Here is a 21555-nt window from a genome sequence, read left to right as displayed (position 1 = left end):
GATCGCGGTGTTAACTTAAGCAATTAACAGGATGAGAAATGTAAGCATAAAGTAGCCACCAACAAAACAAGAGATCAGTTTTAGCGTTTTGTAGCTCATAAGGTCACAATTTACGGCTGTTGTAGCCCACCCTGTGTGCGAAGATTAAAATATGTGTACATATAGAGGGCTTTCGCTCTAATAAATACACAATTGGGCCATTGAGACAGTTCAATGTGAACTATTAATAGAATTCTCCAAATAAATTGGCCCATGTGGTTTAAAACATGATTGTTAAAATGTTTAAGATATTGTTTTACTAATGTTTAGTCTGTCCCAGAGCAAAACTCTACCGGAATATTGGCGTAAAACATCGTATACCCGCATAAATATTTCACAGCGTTTAAAAGAAAAGCAGAACGACGTGAAGTTGAGAAACAACAGTGAAGGTTTTATTCAAACGCTCTACTTAGCGATACAGTTTATACAGCCTAGCCTAAAGCGTAATATTCTGCAGAACATTACACGACCTATGGCATCACGGTTAGCTAAAATAACAACGGTGTGGTCTTTTATTTGCAACCTTCCGTCATTGCGGTGTAGCGCAAGAAGGTATTGCGGCCAGACGCGGCGCAATTTAACCTATACGGTACATAAGCTGCCATTTTAAATAATTTTAACTATACAGAGCGAAGTTGTTTTTTACTGCTAAAGTTAAATTCGTATTGCGTAAAGATCAATAAAACTAGGCGCTCTGTAGTATATAGGCTATATACAGCTCATATTCAAATAAACAGTATGTAGATCTCTAAGGTATACTTCTTTAATGTTTTTCTTTGTCCGCAAAATGAAACGTGCCACTTAGCTATCATCTAGATCGGAAACTAACGTCATGTAGGTTGATTGTGGTCTGTTACCCGAATAACGAAGAGTCACCACAGAGGAAACAGCTTCACATGTTATATTTACGTTTGCGCAAAGTCTTGCATGAAAGTCTGAAACGTAGTAGGTATAGATTTCTGTCTTGTTTAGATTTAAAAGCATATATGGTTTCGTTCCATACAACAGGATGTATATAGAATAAGAACTAATATCGGCATATCTTACCGCAGTAAGCCTAACAAAATCAATAGAAACCAGCAGGCCGATTCACACTTTACAAAGAACCAAGGTTTTAGACGCTGGGTATTGTTGCCAAACACCAATAAAGCTGTGCAGCGGCAAAGTATAAACGATTAAGAAAATATGCTTGTAATAGGGAAACGCTGTAATCTCAAAGATAGCTAATGTTTCTATATCAAAACTTGTTTATTTGTAAGCGCTTTGCAGATTGGCCTATTCTGAGGTCCGTAGTGTATATAGTATAGGTTGTGTATATAGGGTAGATGGGTCACCTTTTTATGTTTCTTGTATCAGTTGGTATAAAGTAAACAAAGAATATTCAAAGAACTCTAAAACCGCATTTCCACGACTTCCATAGACCGGTACTATATTTAGTAGAGGAAATTAAACTTAACAATGAATGCCAACGAAAATGAACAGTATTCAGAAACAATGATACAGCAGAACAAACCTAAGATAGCAAAAGAAAGTGGTTGGCGTTGGGTAGTGGTGTTGGCAAGTCTGGTTTTCATAGCTATTAGAACTGGAACGGAAAGATGCTACTCCGTGTTCTATCTGAGTCTTATGCATAAGTACAACATTGAATACGCAGAAGTGTCCCAACTTATGAGCACTTTCTACATCGCTTATGGCTGCTCAGGTTTGTGGTTTTACCAGAATGATTCTACCTTTATGATACAGCAACGAAACTTGGCTAGCTGTAATATAATACAGCGAACTTAATGTATGAAGTTATTGTTGCAAAAAAACAAAGTGTCAATGAGTAATCCAATTGCTGTTATATTGCAAATTTTATAATGTTAAATTTCCAATAATGTAATCCTTGCATACAAGAATCGTCTTACACTCAACTTTTGCTACATATAAACACAAGCGTGCTGGTGAACGGAAGTCAGCTGGTTAATTAGTAATCGTTTCTGTAAGTGTGCGATGTGACACCGCACCTATACAATTTGAACATTTTAAACGTCATTGACTGAAAAGCTAGTTCAGTTTCTATTATATGACTTAACCTTGGAAATCCCGTGGCAGCGAAACATAATACCAACATTCTCTCAGGCATACTTGCCGCGCCTTTGATCAAATGGGCGGGTTGCAGAGCGTGTATGATGACCTTAGGTATCATAGCATCAGTCTCATGCTTCATTGGGTCTCTACCCGGTCCGTTTTGGAAGATTGTTTTGTGCAATGGCCTTATACCAGGTAAACATGTAAAACCGTACTATTATTAGTTGCGAATGCGATAGCGGTTTATGCGTTGGTTTAACACTCCATCCCATACTTCACCATGTGTAACAAGCACTTGAGTACGTCCGTGTACTTATAGTGCAGATAGGGCTGTCGTTTTTATTAATGATTTCAAGCAAAACCAAACGTTATCGAACTACCTTGTTCTGACTTCGGGGCTATGCATTAGATATTACACATATTGCATTTAAATTAAACCGTATATAAAACTGTTTGCATGCATGAATGTTACTTATCCATCCTTGCGTGGCGGGGCAATGGCAGTCGTTAATACGAATGTACTGTTTTATACACCATATGTATGACACGTATCGAGTGGTTAAAGCTAACAGCAAATGCCACGCTTTTACTATAACCTAGATAAAAGTGTAGTAACATTATGCACGCGTTACTTTCAGGAGTGTGCTTTGGGATCCAAGTCGTGATCGCATTTACTGCTGTAAACCAGCGGTTTAAAAGCCAACTGAACCTGGCGAATCAACTCATTTGTCTTGGGTTTGCTGCCGGTTCTTTCCTATCATGTCCACTTTATCAGGCATTAGTTGAAAATTACACGGTGAACGGTGCGCTAATGGTAAGCGGGGAGTTCTGTTTATAGAATTGTACGCCTTGCATTACAAGAGGTATAATACCAATATTGAACATTATCGGCATTTAGCTTGGTCGCACGGCATGACGACTCCCGGGCCCGAGATAGCCATATATATACAAACTATTGTGGATAAGTTCGCAGTCATGGGTGTGTGAAAAGGGCGGCGAACTCAATTTACACAATTACTTCCGCGTTTAAAAATTACTCATGGATTGTTGGTAACAAAACAACCATAACATATGTTTAAACAGGTTATATCCGGGTTCTACTTGCATACCATTGCTTCAGGGGCGGCAATGTGGCCTTTAGATAAGAAACCAATAGCTGAAGAAATTAATGCTTTTAGAGCTGGAACAACAGACGAAATTGAATCCACAGGGGTATGTGTTTCATTGCAATAACTTAATTTAATACACTATAAATATACGTTGTGGTTTCAGATAAAACGTAATGGCACGGCCAATGTACGAAGAGCAAGTCGCATGTTTCAAAGTGTGAGGCATTCGTTTGGGTTGAATTTATTCTGCCGACCCGAATTTTATCTTGCAGTGTTTGTGTATGCGTGCCAAATCATAGCGTTGTCCTCAGTATTTTCTTTTCTAATTCCATGCGCAGTGACAAGTAAGTTAAACTTGTTATATAACGACTGATTTTCGCGATATTATTAGAGAAAGAATTTCTTTTATAGAAATGTAGTATAAAACTTTTAAATATAAATATATATATCACCCAAAGCTACAGCTGTGGTCTTGGTGTATATTTGTCCAAGAAGGAAACAATTCAACTCAACAAAAGTGGTGATCCGATATTACGCGATTGGCATTTGTGCTTGTTTCCGGGGTTTAAGTCAAATCCTTATAGTATTATTATATAGCAGAGTGGGAAAGATGGGACACCTTTTCGTTCTATTTTCTGGTCCCATCTGGTAGTATAGAAAGAACATTTAAAAAGATTATATTATCGTATCTTTACGACTTCCATAGACCGTTGTCAATTGTTTAAAACAAGATCAGGATATTTGGATAATATGTGCTATAAAAGTGTCCCATTTCCTCCCACAGTTGTATATATCATCATACTGTGATTACCGTCTCCAAATAATAGAATCATTATAAAAAAAAACTATTTCGTGCTAATCAACTTATATTTTCTATAGAATTCTCTTTAAACAAAACACAAGCGTCTTTCCTACCCTCGGCAGAAGCAGTAGGTGAAATGATTGCAAAATTTATTTGGGGAATTTTCTTTAATAGAATACCGAAAAGATGGCAGAAACCCGTTGTCGTAAGTATTATTGTGGAGTGATTTGGTATATGTGCTCGTATATTTAACGCATTTATTGAGGTTTCTTTTTTAAGGGTTTATAGTTTTTAATTTGTTAAGGTTTAATTAAATAATAATTAAAATCGAACTGCGCGCGAACTTTTTTTCCAATCGACGAGACTACATAATTTTTTTTTTTTAAATTACAAAGTCATTCTTTTTAATCAGGCCTAATAAATATACTGTTGCAACTAAAGCCTGTACATTTTTCCCGATTTCAAAGTTTTAGGCTTATAGGCTAAAAGAGCTGGTTGAGCATTTTCCAGATGTAGGATAGAAATATATAGTAGGGTGGGGGACGATGGGACAACTTTAGCACAGAATATTCAGATATCCTGAACGTGTTTTAAACGAATAAAACGGAATGATAAGGTGTTCCATCTCCCACCACCCTACTATGATAAAAAGAGCTAGCGAGGTGAATTTATAGAGTTAATTTTTTATAGATCTAATTTTCTGCCACATAGACTTAAGTTTCTGTTCTTTGATTTTCCCCAAACCTAATATCCAACTTTTTAGTGCTGTCACTTTCTGGTTGCGTCTGTGCTCCTTGCGATTCTCCCTAGCGTAAGAGGATTTCCGTCTCTTCTCTGCATTTGTGCTACATTTGGCTTGATGGTTGGAGGAATAGATGGATTTTATTCATGCGTCTGTATTGAAGTTTTCGGCACAGAGGCCTTTGCTGCAGTGTTTGGTTATACCAACGTTGTAGCTCTCGGGTCAAGCTCCGGGTTTTTGCTTTTAATTGGTAATTATCCAGTGTTGATGGATATAAGGGTGGGGGAAGAAGGGTCACCTTTATAATATTGAAATATCGTAAACTTGTTTTAAACACTTAACAACGGTCCATGGGAGGCGCCAAGATACGGTTTATAATTCTTTGGGTGTTCTTTGATTACTACCTAAGGGGTCTAGAAAATGGAATGAAAAGTTGTTCCATTTTTCTTCACTCTATTATAATGGGTTGGGGTGGGATGGTAGTGTTTTATTTGTCCTTTACCGGCCTATTTGGTAGTAAACACTTAAGAATATTTGCATAATTTTTTTAACTGTATCCCCGGTACTAACGGTGGTTATCTTATCGAAGAGTAGGCTAGTAGTTCGGAATTATAGTAGGGTGGGGGAAGATGGGACACCTTTAGTACATAATATCTAAATATCCTGATTGTGTTTTTAACAATTAACTACAGTCTATGGAAGTCGTGAGAATATGGCGTTATAATTATTTGAATGTACTCGTTTACTACCAAATTGAGCAAGAAAATAGTATAAATACGTGTCCCATCTCCCCCCACCCTACTATATATATAGACGGAGATTTTTAATCAATCGTGTTCACAGGTGGAATTATCGACTCAACGAAAGATCCTTCCGTTGCATTTTACTTTGGTTGTGGTTCGTACGTTTTGGCTGCCTTCTTATTATTTTGCCTTAACCAGCGTATTTCCAATAGTTCAAAAAAGGTTACGAATGCATAAAACATATCATTTGTAACCGCAACGTAGTCTATATCCTTTGTCTCCTGTAATTGGGTACCGCTGGCTTAGTTCAGCAACATATAGTGTCAAATAAAACACTGTGATCCAACTGTGAGTCTGCACTTGCCCTGCAAACATCACGAAATTGTACGTTTCTATTTACTCTACAGCATCTTCAGGTTTTTAAAACATAAATCGTAACAGCTTACACTGCATCGTACCAAGCTATTCTGCCTTCTAATAACCTGTGACGCTTATTTGTCGGTTTCATGGCCCTTAAATTTTACCAGTGTTCAAACGCATGATATTAGAAAGTTCAATGCAATTGTGTAAATAAAAGCTATAGGAATTTTGTTTAAAACTTACCGTTCTGCAATAAAGTTACAGCTTGATAAAATGTTTAACATACCCAATGGTGATTTGTGCAAAACTGTCAGTTTGTCTGCCCTGTTTGTAATGCGAGTGTAAGATAGCGTACGATCAAAAGTCTGATTAATACAGTCATTGTAAGGTTATGATCGACGGTTGATAACGTGAAACTGACCTTTCTAAATCGTGCTACAACAGATAATAACTTTACCAAATCCTCACATCACATACTCTATCATTTAACAAATAAATTTTCACAATGTTGAATCCAATTTATCAGCTAAAAAAACAGGATTTGCCATTTTTGAGCAACAGTACAGAAATTCAGTGGATGAAACATATTTTAACCAGCGTAGGATATTTTAAGTGCTGTGTTTTCCACTTCAAGAGTAATTACCACGTTGATCAGCCCCCCGCTTGAAGTACATATCTTCATTTAATTTTAGATAAATTCTATTCCATGTATCAGGTTTTCCGCATGCAGAGCCAACGGGTTGGATACTTGGCTTTACTATATTCTGCAACATTTTGGTAATACCCGAAATTCCAAGACGACTCTCCCTTTACAACAGTATGAGCGGTGCCAAGTGGTTTCTAGAAATACAGATATAATTTACCAAAAGAATGTTTATTTAAGTACAAAAAAAGGGCAAACATATTATTTTTAATTATAATAATTATATTTAAATATACTTAAAAAACATTAGAACAGTAGAGAAATCTTACAGCAACTTTCCCAAAAGGTGAGATATAAGTTTGTCGGTTTCTTTGAAACTTAAAGAATAGACTTGCAGCCTCATCACCAAGTGAAGACTTAACGTAAAAAGCAAAGTCACGAAACTTGTCCATGCTGATTAATAAACAGTCATCATTGCCAACCATGGCAGCATATAAAAGAAGGGAATCATCCATAATTTTTCTGTAAAAAAAGCAAATAAATATTTTAACTCTTTAGGGATGAGTTATACTATAAACATTCTAAAACGGGTGCTTACAAAAAGTCCACTTATAGTTGGTAAAAACTAACACAATTGGTTTAGTTTGAAAGAAGAAAGACTTTTCTTTCAATTTCTGTCCTAAAATGGTATATGTAGGGGTGGGGGAAAATAGGACAGTTATTTATTAGTTTAAAAAACGAACAGGATATTTGGACATTATGTGCTAAAGGTGTCTCGTCTTCCCCACTCTACTATATGTAAAACAATGTTAAGTAATACATAACAGGGGTGAGACTAACAAAACATGCGTTTTGAGTATTAAGACAGAGTTGCAGTTATATTGGATGTGAACCATGCACGAACACACAATAAACATGGAGCATGTTACATGGTACAATACACAACAAGCATCTGCTATCTATGACTACTGAAAAAGTTAATGTATAAAGCAAACAGACTTCATGTAATTATTTAAATTCTGGCACAAAACTCACTAAACTGTTAATGTTACGTTATAGGTACTTACCTGCTTTTAAAATACATAATACTGGTGACATTGTTCAAATCATTTACATGTTGTTCAATGTGTGGCTGCATTGAATATGGAAGAGGAAGAAATATTTTCATGTTTTTCCTTTTTCTTTTCATGAATTTAATTCCATTATATAGCTGAAAAAAAAAATCATATATTTTTTTTACAAAAACACTAATATTTCTCTAATAAAATTGATAAATAAAAATTCTAATGTTGAACTTATACCAAACCTTAAAAAACACAATATAGTAGAGTGGGGAGAGACGGGACAGTTTTATAGTAATATAGTAGGGTGGGGGGACATACAAAGTCTACATTTAAAAAGGTTTTTACCAACATTTGATACTCACCAATTTTAAGCCTGGAGTGTTGCTAGTTGCATTGGTCCCCAACACTACATTTAAACCATCAATAACAGCATCAAACGGTCCATGCTCCATTATAAACTCAAGAAACCTCACAGTGATAAACGACATTTTTAATATTCCTCTTTCAGAATCTTCCTCTTTCATATTTCTTAGTTTCTGCAATAAACAAAGCAAAATGTAATGTTTCTTACAGTTAATATTTATTTTACTAATAGTTTGAAGGTGATTTACAATTAACTGTTGTTTTATTAATTTTTTCTTGCATTATGTTTAAGAACAGACAACACTGAATTTCTCATTTCCAGTTTTTGAACAGTTTGCAACTTTCTATCTGTCTTAAAACGTTAAAAAGTTGAAAATTACTTTTGTAAAAGAACTTTTTTTAGAGCCCTTTTTTTATTTTTTTAGAGACGGTTTAGGTTTTTAGAAAAATTACTTAGAATTTATAAATAAAGGGTTAAGGTTTTGCAACAAAAAAACATGTTCTCTCTCACTTTCAATGCATAAGGATTGCTTTTCCCATGCACCAACTCCATTAATACTTGCGCAATAATTTCCTTCAAATAATCACTTTCATGTTCCTGGAGATTGGTAGTGATCAACTCTTTGCCAGTTATCGGACAAAACCCTTGTTTGCACCTTTAACATAAACAGTATTATTCGGCCTTAGGGTTTAGAATTTTGAAACTTTTAAATTATTCTTTTAAATCTAAAAAAATTACTAAAAAAAAGCAGACAAATAAACTTGTCTCCTACATGGTTCTTACAAAGTTAAATTTTTTTGAAAAAAAACAAACAATTTCAATAAAATTAAAACAATAGATTAAAACATACATGACGTCATTATGTGTCAACCAGTGCGGTGTCCAATTCTCTGATTTAATTTGTTTAAACCAATCTGCCACATGCCCTATGTGGTCCGCTGTAAAACAATGATTTCTTTTGCACCGGTCATTCAAGTAACTTTCAACCACTTTCTTTCTCTCTGACCATGTTGTTGGGTCATCACAGTAGCTGTATTGGGTAAGTCGTAATTTGGTAAAGCCACTACAGCAAATTTACTATATATATATATATATATATAACAATAGATACACAACATAATTTCTCTTTTTTTTTCGAAAACGATGGCGAACATAGTAATATTTAAAGAACTAAGAGAAGGGAATCGACAGAAAAATAAAATTGGGTAAGTGACCATTTGTTAAAGCTAATACATTAGATTAAGAATATACAATACTAGTTCAGTGAACCTGTTTTAATGTATAGTTATGGCATGAACAAAAAAATTAAAGAAACAGAAACATTAGCTAACAAACATTCAAAGTTTATACATCTACAAGATTTTGGTAAAAAGTTTTTTCTCTATTATTTTCCAAAATCACATTTAAAAAACAGATTTTTAAATAGTTGTAATTGAAGGTTTACCTCATGCATTGTAGGAAAGGCTGTAATATGGGATCGTTCAAAACAGGTAAATCTTTGAATGATTTCTTGGTATTGTGACTTAATAAAGGAAGTGCAACCTCTAAGTCATTGTGTCTGTAATAAATTTTTTTTAATACAGTGTAGGGGTTGTTCTACTGTGCCGTTTTGCATCGTCACAAAAACCGATCAAATTTGACCAGAAAATAGATTGAAAAGGTGTCCCATTTCCCCCCACCCTACTATACTATTACGATAGTTAAAATACAATAAAGTCTAATAGAAAATATAAAGGAAAAACATTTTAGTTTAAGATCAATGCTGGGGCAAAACAACCAGTTTTTTGGTAAACTGAAACAAAATGAGCGTTTACCTGAACGCTGCAATAGCTAATGCTGAAACTAGTTGCAAATCGGTTGGGGAAAGTTTGTGAAACGATTTCATGTAAGGAAATATCCATTTTTTGCAATCCTCATAATCTGGACCAATGTGAGGATGAAATGCAGAAACAACCAACTGAAGGTAGTGCACATTGTGGACCTCTGTGCGGTGCTTTACTTTTCTGTAAAAAGATATTATGAGCTGTGGCAAAGCAGTCAGATCAGTTACTTATCGAAAGGTTCTTACCATATTAATTACCTAATGGGCACAATGTTTCAATCTTGGGTTACATTGTTAAAATGCAGTTACACTTTAAACATAGGAAACCTCATTGATTATTGTGGCACATACAATATACTTGAGCTCTGCTTGTTTATTTAGACCAAGTTTAGGGTTTATGGCTGCTACCACTGCGGGCTTGTGAGTCTCTAAGCAAATTACTTACATTCATTTTGGGTCTTCTAGGAGCTCAGTAAAGAAATCTTAAACCTTGTTAAATTTTGGGACCAAATTCGCTTACCTAAAAATATCAACAACACGTTGTGGGTCTAATCTATCTAGACAAGCCTTGCTGTAAACTGTAAGGGCAGTTTCAGGAACAGAATATCCATCTTCTTCTCTTATAATGTAATCAATTAAAGATTGCAAGAGTGGTGAACGGTGCCAGTCTTTACTTTCCCACAGCATCACATTAGATCTGGGAAGACACATTGGCATCACATTTTTAAATTTAAACATATAGGAGTTACAGAATTTTTAGCAAATCTGGAGTTACATAATTAAAATGCACCGTAACTCATTGTTGTCAAACAAAAAATTGAAGTAAACCCTGCTTTAAAAATTGAAATGACGTCACCTCATGTACCCACAACAGTACGCCAATAAGAAAACAACAGATGAACTCCGGAAATAAAACATAAACTTTACCTTAAACATAACTTACAAGTCTGGGATGGTATTCTCCCCTACTTACTAAACTAGTCGGTCACGGTAACTACAGACAACTAAAATTTAGTCAATGTTTTTCATTTTCAATCCGGCGACTAAGTTTCTGCGCATTACTTAGTACACAAGTTAGTCGGCCAAAATCTACGAATTAAAACTTTAGTCAAACAACTAAAGAAACAAAATCAAATTTAGGCGGCGACCAGTTTAATAGCCAAGAATGCCATTCCTGATAACAAATCGAAAAAATGTTAAAAAGCAGTAAATCCATAATTGCCTACTTTATTTTATAAAGTTATATAAATAATTGTGTTTGTATACAATAATGTACCTTGCACTCCCCTTTAAACCATCTACTGGATTGATTTGCAAAACAAACTGAGTTATCACAACTGAGAGAAAGTTTTCATTGTAGTATCCGGTTGCGTTGTAATCAAGAAATATTTGTCGCCATTCGTCTTTTGACAAATACCTGAAGCAGTAAAAACATTCGTGGAGTAATACAACATTTTAGTTTAGGCATTGGTACCATTCTGCGGATAAGTATTAAATAACAAAACTGATTTATGTTATTTACCTGTTGTGAATGACCACAGCTTTTGGTTCCACCTTTGAATTAGACTTACTTAGCACAGCAGATTTTCGTATATATGGGTTTCGAGTAAAATCTTTGTCTGAAACTAAACTCTTTGGTGGTCTACTACTTGTTACGGCATAACCTCCAACTTCCTTGCGAAGATAAGAAAGTTCCGGGTCCTCATGTTTCTTATTATCACTTGCTAGTACGAGGTTAGCTTTTAGGACTTGTTGCGACATGTTGTTTTCTTCGATATAATACCAGCTCTTTCTTGATATAGGATGTTGAGACCCCTTTCGTACATTTACCAAAGTCTTGGAAAAACGTCCTGGACATCTAAGGAACTTGTGGCATATTGATGCCAAACATGCTGCAAAGCCATTAACTAGTATTACAGGAAAATCTGAAGGCACTTTTCTGGAAAATGAGTCGGTGATACAATTTTAATTATGTTAGTGAAGAATCCTCCTCTTACGTTTTCTGCTTGCCGTCAATCCGTCAAACCCCGAACGTAACTACTATTACTAAAGTATTAAGTAATAACCTCTTACTGCCAATCTATTATAACACTTTCCACTAAACGAAGTGCGCTTAAGTTTCTAAATATTGGTACATAAGTAAACCAACGATATAGTAGTACATACATACTCATGTGTTTTGTGCCACCTTTCACCTACTCTATTTGCTGTACTTTTTTCTAATTTTACCGCGTGCGAGAAGGCCACAGATATGACATTTTAAAATTGGGGACAACTGAGAATTAAACCTCTTCTACCTTTGCTCTTTCTATTGAAATCATTAAAAGAAAGTGGCATTACGTTTTTACACCAACTTGTCACACTGGTGTTATAGGACAGTGCTCTTCAATCGGTGTGTTTGGTGCTAGGCAGAGTTCGTATGTAAACATTTATATACGGACTCTGGTTCTAGGGTAAACCAAAAAACGCATGGGGTGCACCAATACAAAAAGGTATACATACAGGGTGTATCACAAACTTGTAACACTAGCAGATATAAGTTTTTTACAAATTTTTTTTCTGCGAGTCAATGCTGATGCTGACGTATCCTGAATGAATCACACGAACCTTGCAGCCGCGGGGAGGGGAAGGCGAGTTAGGGGCCCACTATAATAACCGATAGAAAACAAGTATTTGCATTCTTATACAGGCTACTAATAAATTCTTCTGGGATATATGATAAAATCCTTAAATGGTGACGTCAGAATGTAAAGTATGTTGTTATAATCATCATAGTATGGTGGGGAAAGATGGGACACCTTTAGCACATATTCAAATATTCTGATCGTATTTTAAACAATTAAATAACGGTCTATATGTGAGTTGTAAAGGTGCGGTTTAATAATTCTGTGAATGTTGTTTGTGTACTATCAAATGGAACGAGAAAATAGAGTAAAACGGTGTCCTATCTTCCCCCATTCTACTATATATATTGAAACCCACGAGAAGTGTTTTTATCGATTTGCACTAAATTGCACAACAGGTTATTGGGGTGTAGCGATCAACAGGCAGGTCCTATCCGAGTTCCGTCTTCCCCCATCCATCTCCCATAGACCGTTGGTAATTATTTCAAACTTAATCCGAGACATTTGGTTATACTGTGCTAAAGATGTCTCATTTCCCCCAGTCCATAATCTAATTATATAACTCCTATAAGTTACATTCCGTGCGCCGACGAAAGCGCCCAATGGGCCTATGAAAACGTCATAAAATGCACGCGCAATGTAACCGCATTGCGACGTCGCGCGTGTGTACCGACGTGCGATAACCTATGACTATGACGGGAAATTGAGGGTGATACAAAAAGTGCGGCGTTCATGATGTTGTCGTTTAACTTGTGTATTGAGACGAATCATGGCATGATAGAGTCACGGCGATTGTGTTTCAACCGATGACACGCGTCCCAATATGAGTACAGTGACGGAATAAACAAAGTATTTCCTGAAAATAAATAGGTTAAAGATGAAAATGGTAACTTTATTTTTAACGTCGTATATTTAATGGTATTTTAGTAAAAATAATTTAATACAAATGGGCTACTAAAGGAATCAACATTTAATTTGAAATTGTGTTTACATCCAAGCTGGTTCAGTCGTGTTTAAGTCCGAGTCCAATTTGTTCTAGAACTTAACCTTATCTAAATAAACTGCTACATTGCGAAAACGTTGCGCAATAACAGCGTTTTAAACCGCGAGGTGTTGAAAAAATAGCCAACGCTGATAAAGGCTTTAGTAAGTTCTGTCTTTCACTTTTTGCCGTTTACGGGATTGTTACAGAAATCATATATATATATATATATATATATCTACATCTACGCCTCTTGCTTACTGAGGTGTGTACCACTTTTATATTTAAGTAGGCCCTGATACATACCACCATACCCTTCAGAGTACATAAGCAAGTTAACACAGTGGTTTGGGTTTAAAAATACAAACTTCTAGAAAAATGAACCTTTTAAGAAAATACAAAACTGGAATATACCGTGTATCACGTAAGTGGAAAGAACTGTTGTAGCCTACCTTTGGTGTACTGTAAGTTGCAACTTACGTAACTTTAAAGTCACCCGTAAATTACCGTAGCGTCGCGTAATCGCTGTCCAGTCTGTAATTTTCCACTCGTTTCACGACCGCACAAGAAAAACGCGTTGAAGCCTGTCGCGCTGCCAAGCAACTCGTTCGTGACGCAACAGAGTTGAAATCTGCCTTCTTCTATGACGCATTCGATCAGCTGTCTCTCACGTGATATTGTTGATAAACAGACAGTAACAGCAGTAGACAAAGAACGGAACAGGGCGGTTTCAGGCGCTATTTCTGCGTTGCTTGACCGCCAAACAAGTTTAAGAATACAGGTGCAACAAAGCATTGACTTTAGCCATACGAACAAGAAGTTATTTATGCTAGAGGTTATTCTGATACAAGTTAATGTACATTTATAAATGTATTTTACCTGAGAAACTTATTTAAGCTACAAATTATTCTGTATTTAACAAAAGACCTACAAAGTCAACAAACAAATATATTCAGATTAATCAATTATTTTTTTTAAATCAAACCAATAGCTTACCTTATTCTAAACTCCTTTATGCCTTGTTAATGCCAGAAATAATAATTTTACCTTAAATATGAATCTTGCAACATCAGATGGCTTGGCAAGTGATTTGCTTTTCGCAAATTTCAATCAAGATTTTACATCACTTGCAGTAGGTGGAAGGTATGGATATCGGATTTTGGGTTTAAATTCAGTTGATCAATTGGAAGAAGTAAGTAGTTATATTATTAGATTCTTACTGCTATCATATAATTGCTTTTTTGTCCATAAGTTTTAGTCATACTAACAATTTAACATAACTTAAAAAAATAATTTTAAGGTCAATTTATGTACATTATGTTATGTTTATATATCTAGTGTCACAACAAAGAAATAAAGTAGTAGGCTATAATCCAGGTTCGTTTTTAATAGACCCATTCTGAAGAAATGAGTGATGTCTGTCTTGTTGAACGGTTATTTTCAAGCAGTCTTGTCGCGCATGTCAGTTTGACTTCGCCCAGGAAACTGAAGGTTTGCCATTTCAAAAAGAAAACCGAAATTTGCAACTACAGGTGCTTTATCATTTCATTACACTACTCTAAATTTATTAAGATACAGTATTGGTGTTAAGTGTATGCTTGTTGAGATACAGTATTGGTGTTAAGTGCATGCTTGTTGAGATACAGTATTGGTGTTAAGTGTTTGCTTGAGTAATGTTGAGTTATCAGATTGACTATAAGTTGAATTCTTTTCAGTTACTCAAACACGATTCTGGCTGTGAAGCTCAATCGTATTCGCCTTGTTGTTTTGGTGGAGGAAAGTTTATACATTCACAACATTCATGACATGAAGGTCCTTCACACTATTCGTGACACACCCTCCAACCCCCATGGTATTTGTGCATTGAGTGGGAGCAACGATAATGCTTTGCTTGCATACCCTGGTTCCCCCCACACAGGCGAAGTCCAAATCTTTGATGTAGCAAACCTTAAGGCGGTGACAATGATACATGCACACAACAACCCTCTTGCTGCGTTGTCATTTAACAGGTCAGCAACACAACTTGCAACGGCATCGGACAAAGGAACTGTAATCCGAGTCTTTTCTGTGATAGATGGAAACAAACTGTTTGAATTCAGGCGGGGCATGAAGAGATGTGTCAGTATTTGCTCACTAGCATTTAGTGCAGACTCACTCTTCCTAGCAGCCTCAAGTAATACTGAAACTGTACATCTGTTTAAACTCGAATCAGTGGCCACTCCTCCATCACACCAGGTCCAACAGTTTCAACAAAACAACAGCCCCAACGATTCAACTTGGATGGACTATTTTAATAAAGTGATATCTAGCTCATCCACGTATTTACCAACCCAAGTTAGCGAACTTATGACTCAGGATCGAGCATTTGCGACAGTGAAGTTACCGTTTTCTGGATTGAAAAACGTTTGCGCTTTGACAGTGATCCAACGACTTTTGCGAGTTGCGATAGCATCTGCAGATGGCTACCTATATATCTATAACCTAGATACAGAGGAAGGTGGTGAATGCACATTGGTGAGGCAACACAGACTTGATGGACAAGGTGCAATCTCTATCTCACACAGCCCCATACACACATATGCTGATGCCATGAAAGGAAGGAGACAAGACTTCATTGATAATCAGAGCCAAAAGTTGAGGACGAGTAGCACAGGAAGCACAGCGAGCACGAGTAGCAGCGATGCAACCTCCTCACCTCGGTTACAAGGATCCCCAAAAGGCAAGATGTTAAACCCAATAGAAGTGCACGATGTAGCTGAAAGTTTACCACTAGATGATGATAATGAGTTTCCACCTATGATGCTACATTGTGATTGAAGTGAATAATGCATGCTTTAAACACAGCAGGTTTTTATTTTATTTTTGAATTAAAAATTAGACATATATTTACTTTTATATCACAAATTTTATATTTTTAAACAAATCAAAATCAATTCTATTTATCACACTATATATACACATCACATTTATGTTTGCATGTTTGCTTTTAAATATCTGTATTTATTAAAATGTATGAACTGTTTTGAGGTGGGCGTGGCACTACTGCATTGTTATTGGTCTATATGTGTTTACTACTTAATGAGTTTCCTGCATACCGTGAATCGATTAAAGAGTCACCAATTTCCTACTAAGCTATTAACGATGTGATTCACTTATATGACATCACTTGTTCTTAACATAAACAAAAACAACTTTATATATTAAACAATATTATTCAACAGGTCACTAATCATTGACACTTTGTTGACAGGTTATATTTCACCAGCTTGACTTAGGAAGAAGACTCTGATTTTAATTTTTTATCAGCATTTTACTATCTTTGTTCCATTATGATGTGATTTTAAAGTTCTGTTAATGAAATTTTACAAACTGAAGGGTGTTTTCCTATTCTTATCATGTTAAATTTAATTCAATGCAATTGTTGGAATGATCTTTGTATACACTTTATTCAGTTTAATTAATAATGCTTCGCTATTGGTAGGGGTTGGTTATGGTGTGTAAATTGGTGAAAGGCTTGTTTTATTCAAACAAAAAAAATTCTAAATTTTTAAAATAGAAAAATTATTGCTCCAGTTAGTATATTGTCCCGTTTATTTTTTCTTGTGTATTTATCACTGTGTTGTACAACTTGAAATACTTCATTTAAACTTAAATCAAATAAGTCCTGATCAATTACATGTTCTAACTTGGTTTATTGTTATATTGTCTTGGACTCTTTTATCAAACAATTTGTTTGTTACTGTGTGACCAAGTAATACTTGTGTTGTAGACTGTAGTCATACCGTGTGCAATTTATGTTTTTTTGTTCTGATGTTACAGCATTGGCAGTTTATATCCCTCATTTAAAAATTTTCAGTTGGTGTCCTGGTATGCATAGTTTATTTTTAATACCATGCTTGCCTGGTGTGTTGTCATCTGTCATAGCATGGTGCTTTAACTGCCCATCTACATTTGTATTCTAACATTGATCATTATTATTTTAAACTTTAGTGCTTTTGCTATCACTACTAGCATACGCCATTAGATCTTTCTGTAATAAAAACAAAGTACAAAACTGTGTGATGCATCTCAACGTGTTGCAGGTTTCGGATCCAGGCACTTCTTGTTCAGAGTTTTATTTTTGTTGTTTAATCAGGAAAAGCTAGAAAGAAGAATAGTATATGTTAAAACAATCCCACTTTCATCATAAGCAGAATAGAACACTAAGCACAACATATGTTGGGTAACGGGTAACGTTCTGGGATGAACAATTTTGAATTTATTAAAGAACTTTACGATACCGAGCGATATGCGGTTTAGAATTTTAATAGACGTCCATTAAAAGTGCGGCGAACTATACAATCGTTAAATGATTGGACAAACGTGCGGCCTTTTTGCACGCTATTTGTGCACGAATGCGGTATTTTCGCTTGCACGAGTGGACAAAGTGTGGCCCATGATTACAATTATATCTGTTTTAAAAGTTAGTAGTAAACAACGATTATTCCCATTCCCCACAAATTAAACGATTCTTGCATATATTTGGCTATTTTGTTCATAACGGGAAAACTCGACAAGTTATGTATATGATGTTGTCACATTTATATTCCACGTCCACACATCCACACATCATTTACCAGAGGACATACGTGCCGTGATAAACAATTTATTTCGAATTTTTAATTTACGAACGGTTTACCAGACCACCAACGCCTGCTGTTAATGTTTCCCCACCCTTAAAATAAACCATTAAATTAAAAAAAAGTGTTGCCAAATTATTTTTCAATGTCTGCAGCAATGAAAATGATCGCATTTTTTGTCGTTTGCTGGCAGTATATTTTATTTTTATTTTTTGAATTAGCGCGAATGAATGTTTTTTTTTATTATTTGCATCTTTATAACTACTACGGTATGTAGTAGAAACGTTTATATTGTTGAGGAAACATAAAAATTGCACAACTGTTACGTCGTGTGAGCACTGTGTGGATTCGCACGCATGCTGGTTTAGGAACAGGAACAAGTTTATAAAAAGAAAGTATGTTGCAGATAATATGAACAAAAATAAAATCCAAATATATTTTGTTGTTTTAAACATTGGTTATATTTCAGACACTTTTTTAGCATAACTCTGTTGTGATTAAACGTTCCAATGGTCATGTCAGTAGAAGAATCTCCAGTAAACCAAGGGCAACCCCATCTTTCCAAACAAGATTTATCTAAACTAGATATTTCATCACTTACACCTCTTACACCTGAGGTTATTAGTAGACAAGCTACTATTAATATTGGAACAATTGGACATGTAGCTCACGGTAAATCTACTGTTGTAAAAGCCATATCTGGTGTGCACACAGTTCGATTTAAAAACGAATTGGAAAGGAACATCACAATTAAGCTAGGCTATGCTAATGCTAAAATTTATAAGGCAGAAGGCCCACGACCAGAATGCTACTGTGCATGTAGTAGCAATAAAGAAGATGAGTTTCCAGCTGAGTTTAAAGGTGCACAGGGGCCATTTAAGTTGATTCGTCACGTTTCTTTTGTTGATTGTCCCGGTCACGATATTCTTATGGCAACAATGTTGAACGGAGCTGCTGTGATGGACGCCGCACTTTTGCTTATTGCTGGAAATGAACCATGTCCACAACCACAGACATCTGAGCATTTGGCTGCCATTGAAATCATGAAACTAAAGCATATCATTATCCTGCAAAACAAGATTGATCTGGTTACCCAGATACAAGCAAAGGAACAACACCAACAAATTATGAAGTTTGTTCAGGGAACAGTTGCTGAAGGTGCACCCATCATTCCAATATCTGCTCAGCTCAAATACAACATAGAAGTTGTGTGTGAATATATTTGCAAAAAAATCCCAATTCCGCTCAGAGATTTTACCTCCAAGCCACGACTTATTGTAATTCGTTCCTTTGACGTCAACAAACCAGGGTGCGAGGTGGATGAGTTAAAAGGTGGTGTAGCTGGTGGTAGTATATTAAAAGGTGTCCTTCAAATTGGGCAGGAGATTGAAATTCGACCTGGAATAGTAGCCAAGGATTCAGAAGGAAAGCTTCAAGTGCGTCCAATTTTGTCTAGAGTTGTTTCGCTCTTTGCAGAGCATAATGACCTCCAGTATGCCGTTCCTGGTGGTCTTATCGGAGCTGGTACCAAGATTGATCCAACTTTATGTAGAGCTGATCGTATGGTGGGCCATGTGTTGGGTGAAGTTGGGTCACTACCCGATATTTTTACAGAAATTGAAATCTCATACTTCTTGCTGAGGAGGTTGCTTGGAGTGAAGACTGAAGGAGACAAGAAAGGAGCCAAAGTCCAGAAACTTTCAAAGAACGAAGTTTTAATGGTCAATATTGGTTCACTGTCCACCGGTGGACGTGTGCAAGCTATCAAAGCTGATTTGGCTAAGATCATGTTGACAAACCCAGTGTGTACAGAGGTTGGGGAGAAGATTGCTCTAAGCAGAAGAGTGGAGAAGCATTGGAGATTAATTGGTTGGGGTCAGATCAGAAGAGGAATTGTCATTCGTCCTATATTATCAACTAAATCACGTGGTTAATAAATTAAGACTTGTTTCATTTTAAAATATGATTTGTTCATGGAGTTTAACAATGCCCGGGTACATCTAAGTTATGTAAATTGACTTGTGGTATTATTACCCTCCTAAAATGTTCAATGTGTGCCGGAATTACTATTGTGTTGCATTTTGGTGCAAGAATTATGATGGTTGTGGAGCATTAATATATGAAAATACAAGAAAACTATGTAAGGTTTCAACGTACCAGTACCTGTTTGGGAGTTATTGCAGTTTTTAAATCAGTTGAAACATGGTTGTATTTCACTTACCATCACTAAATTTAAGCCACCCCAGAAATATCATATGGTCTGGATATGGATGTATGTATCCTATACACTAAAATAAGTTAAGTTGTATAAACTTTTACGTGACATACAAATGTTTATGATTGTGTATTTTGGATTATTACATTTTGCGTTGTGTTTGCTGTAGGTAAGAATTACTGCAGTAAAAAGTCTATGTGCGTTAAACATTGGTAAGGTAATATAAAATGTAACATTTACATAACTTGTTTTCCCGGTAGGAAAATATATTAAGCAGTTAGGATAATGGATGTGCAAACTGAAATGGAGTTTGCGGTGGAGATGACATGCAATGGATGTGTTGATTCAGTTAAAAAGGTTCTTAACACAGACTTAGTTGATCTCGTTTCTGTTGATCTTGACAAACAGAGGGTAGTAGTTAAAAGTAAACTGGGTTTTCAGCAAGTACAGGACATGCTGGAAACTACAGGTAAAAGAGCTGCATTTATGGGGCATGGGGCAAGCATGCAGCGGCAACACCTTGGAGCTGCAGTGGCTGAAATATCAGGGAGGTTTGTAAAAGGAGTTGTAAGGTTGCTACAACTAGATCAAAACTTGTGTCTCATTGAGGGTACTGTAGACGGTTTATCACCGGGGAAGCATGGACTCAATATTCATGAGTTTGGGGACTTATCTGATGGATGTAGCAGCTGTGGTGAGCACTATAATCCATATAACTACAAGCATGGTGGTAAGAATGATGCTCAGAGACATGTGGGAGATCTTGGAAACATAGAAGCTAGAAGTAATGGAAGGGCAACTTTCAGATTCCTTGATGATAAGGTTAAGGTTTGGGAGATAATTGGAAGGTCAATGGTTGTCCATGAGGGAGAAGACGATGAAGGGAAAGGAGGACGGGAGACATCAAAAATCAATGGGGCTTCAGGACCAGGCATTGCGTGCGCCATTGTAGCACGGTCTGCTGGATTGTTTCAAAATAACAAACAGACTTGTGCTTGTGATGGAGTATCTGTGTGGGACGAAAGGAATGTACCTTTAGCAGGTGCAGAGAGAAGCAAGCATAAACAGAAATTGTAGTTTATTGTTTTAAATTTAATTCCTCATCATTGTGAAATGTTTCTTTGATTAGTGTTGTACATCCGCAAAGACCCCAACAGTTTAATAATACCTGAGCTTAATTAGCATCCTTGGCACTTAGCAATGCATATAGGCAGTGGTACAGCTCAACCCTTCTGTTTACCAAAATTTGTCAATCTATTATATCGCTTATCGTTTCTATTTGTTCTTTTTAAAGTTGGCTGTGCCACTGCATTTTTAGGGGTGTTCCTTTGTAAAATCATGTTGTTTCATTTAAAGG

General features: G+C 36.0%; 5 protein-coding genes across 7 annotated transcripts; 4 read left to right on the top strand and 1 right to left on the bottom strand.

The window, feature by feature from the left end:
• Nucleotides 1-296: 296 nt before the first annotated feature.
• LOC100184193 (monocarboxylate transporter 12-like) lies at nucleotides 297-6150 on the top strand. Its single transcript, XM_002125194.4, has 8 exons — nucleotides 297-1741; nucleotides 2161-2304; nucleotides 2748-2923; nucleotides 3193-3321; nucleotides 3382-3562; nucleotides 4098-4225; nucleotides 4784-5012; nucleotides 5606-6150. Exons 1-8 carry the CDS (start codon nucleotides 1498-1500, stop codon nucleotides 5740-5742), a joined length of 1368 nt encoding a protein of 455 aa, XP_002125230.1. The 5' UTR covers nucleotides 297-1497; the 3' UTR covers nucleotides 5743-6150.
• Nucleotides 6151-6370: 220 nt separating this feature from the next.
• Nucleotides 6371-11718, bottom strand: LOC100187385 (mitochondrial ribonuclease P catalytic subunit). The gene is made up of 11 exons (XM_002125545.4): nucleotides 11281-11718; nucleotides 11035-11175; nucleotides 10279-10455; nucleotides 9751-9939; nucleotides 9381-9494; nucleotides 8787-8966; nucleotides 8447-8591; nucleotides 7935-8108; nucleotides 7576-7718; nucleotides 6838-7030; nucleotides 6371-6705 (listed from the first exon to the last, which is right to left on the bottom strand). Exons 1-11 carry the CDS (start codon nucleotides 11517-11519, stop codon nucleotides 6577-6579), a joined length of 1824 nt encoding a protein of 607 aa, XP_002125581.1. The 5' UTR covers nucleotides 11520-11718; the 3' UTR covers nucleotides 6371-6576.
• A 2389-nt stretch (nucleotides 11719-14107) lies between these two features.
• LOC100181809 (WD repeat domain phosphoinositide-interacting protein 2-like) lies at nucleotides 14108-17420 on the top strand. 3 transcript variants are annotated; one of them, XM_002125016.5, is made up of 4 exons: nucleotides 14108-14556; nucleotides 14757-14896; nucleotides 15080-16083; nucleotides 16615-17420. In XM_002125016.5, the coding sequence occupies exons 1-4, from the start codon at nucleotides 14419-14421 to the stop codon at nucleotides 16632-16634; spliced, it is 1302 nt and encodes a 433-aa protein (XP_002125052.2). In that variant the 5' UTR covers nucleotides 14108-14418; the 3' UTR covers nucleotides 16635-17420. The 3 variants fall into 3 exon arrangements, with proteins under 3 accessions (XP_002125052.2, XP_009858049.1, XP_009858048.1); XM_009859747.3 differs by having other exon boundaries at nucleotides 15080-16182; XM_009859746.3 differs by having other exon boundaries at nucleotides 15080-16211.
• A 1030-nt stretch (nucleotides 17421-18450) lies between these two features.
• LOC100179499 (eukaryotic translation initiation factor 2 subunit 3) lies at nucleotides 18451-20458 on the top strand. Its single transcript, XM_002124948.5, has one exon. The coding sequence runs from the start codon at nucleotides 18493-18495 to the stop codon at nucleotides 19915-19917; it is 1425 nt and encodes a 474-aa protein (XP_002124984.1). The 5' UTR covers nucleotides 18451-18492; the 3' UTR covers nucleotides 19918-20458.
• Nucleotides 20446-21547, top strand: LOC100184995 (copper chaperone for superoxide dismutase-like). The gene has a single exon (XM_002121973.5). It carries the CDS (start codon nucleotides 20484-20486, stop codon nucleotides 21273-21275), a length of 792 nt encoding a protein of 263 aa, XP_002122009.1. The 5' UTR covers nucleotides 20446-20483; the 3' UTR covers nucleotides 21276-21547.
• The last annotated feature ends 8 nt before the right edge of the window (nucleotides 21548-21555 follow it).

This window comes from Ciona intestinalis, chromosome 3, assembly GCF_000224145.3.
Source record: "Ciona intestinalis chromosome 3, KH, whole genome shotgun sequence".
Taxonomy (NCBI): Eukaryota; Metazoa; Chordata; class Ascidiacea; order Phlebobranchia; family Cionidae; genus Ciona; species Ciona intestinalis.
This window is presented reverse-complemented; position numbering and strand designations above follow the sequence as displayed.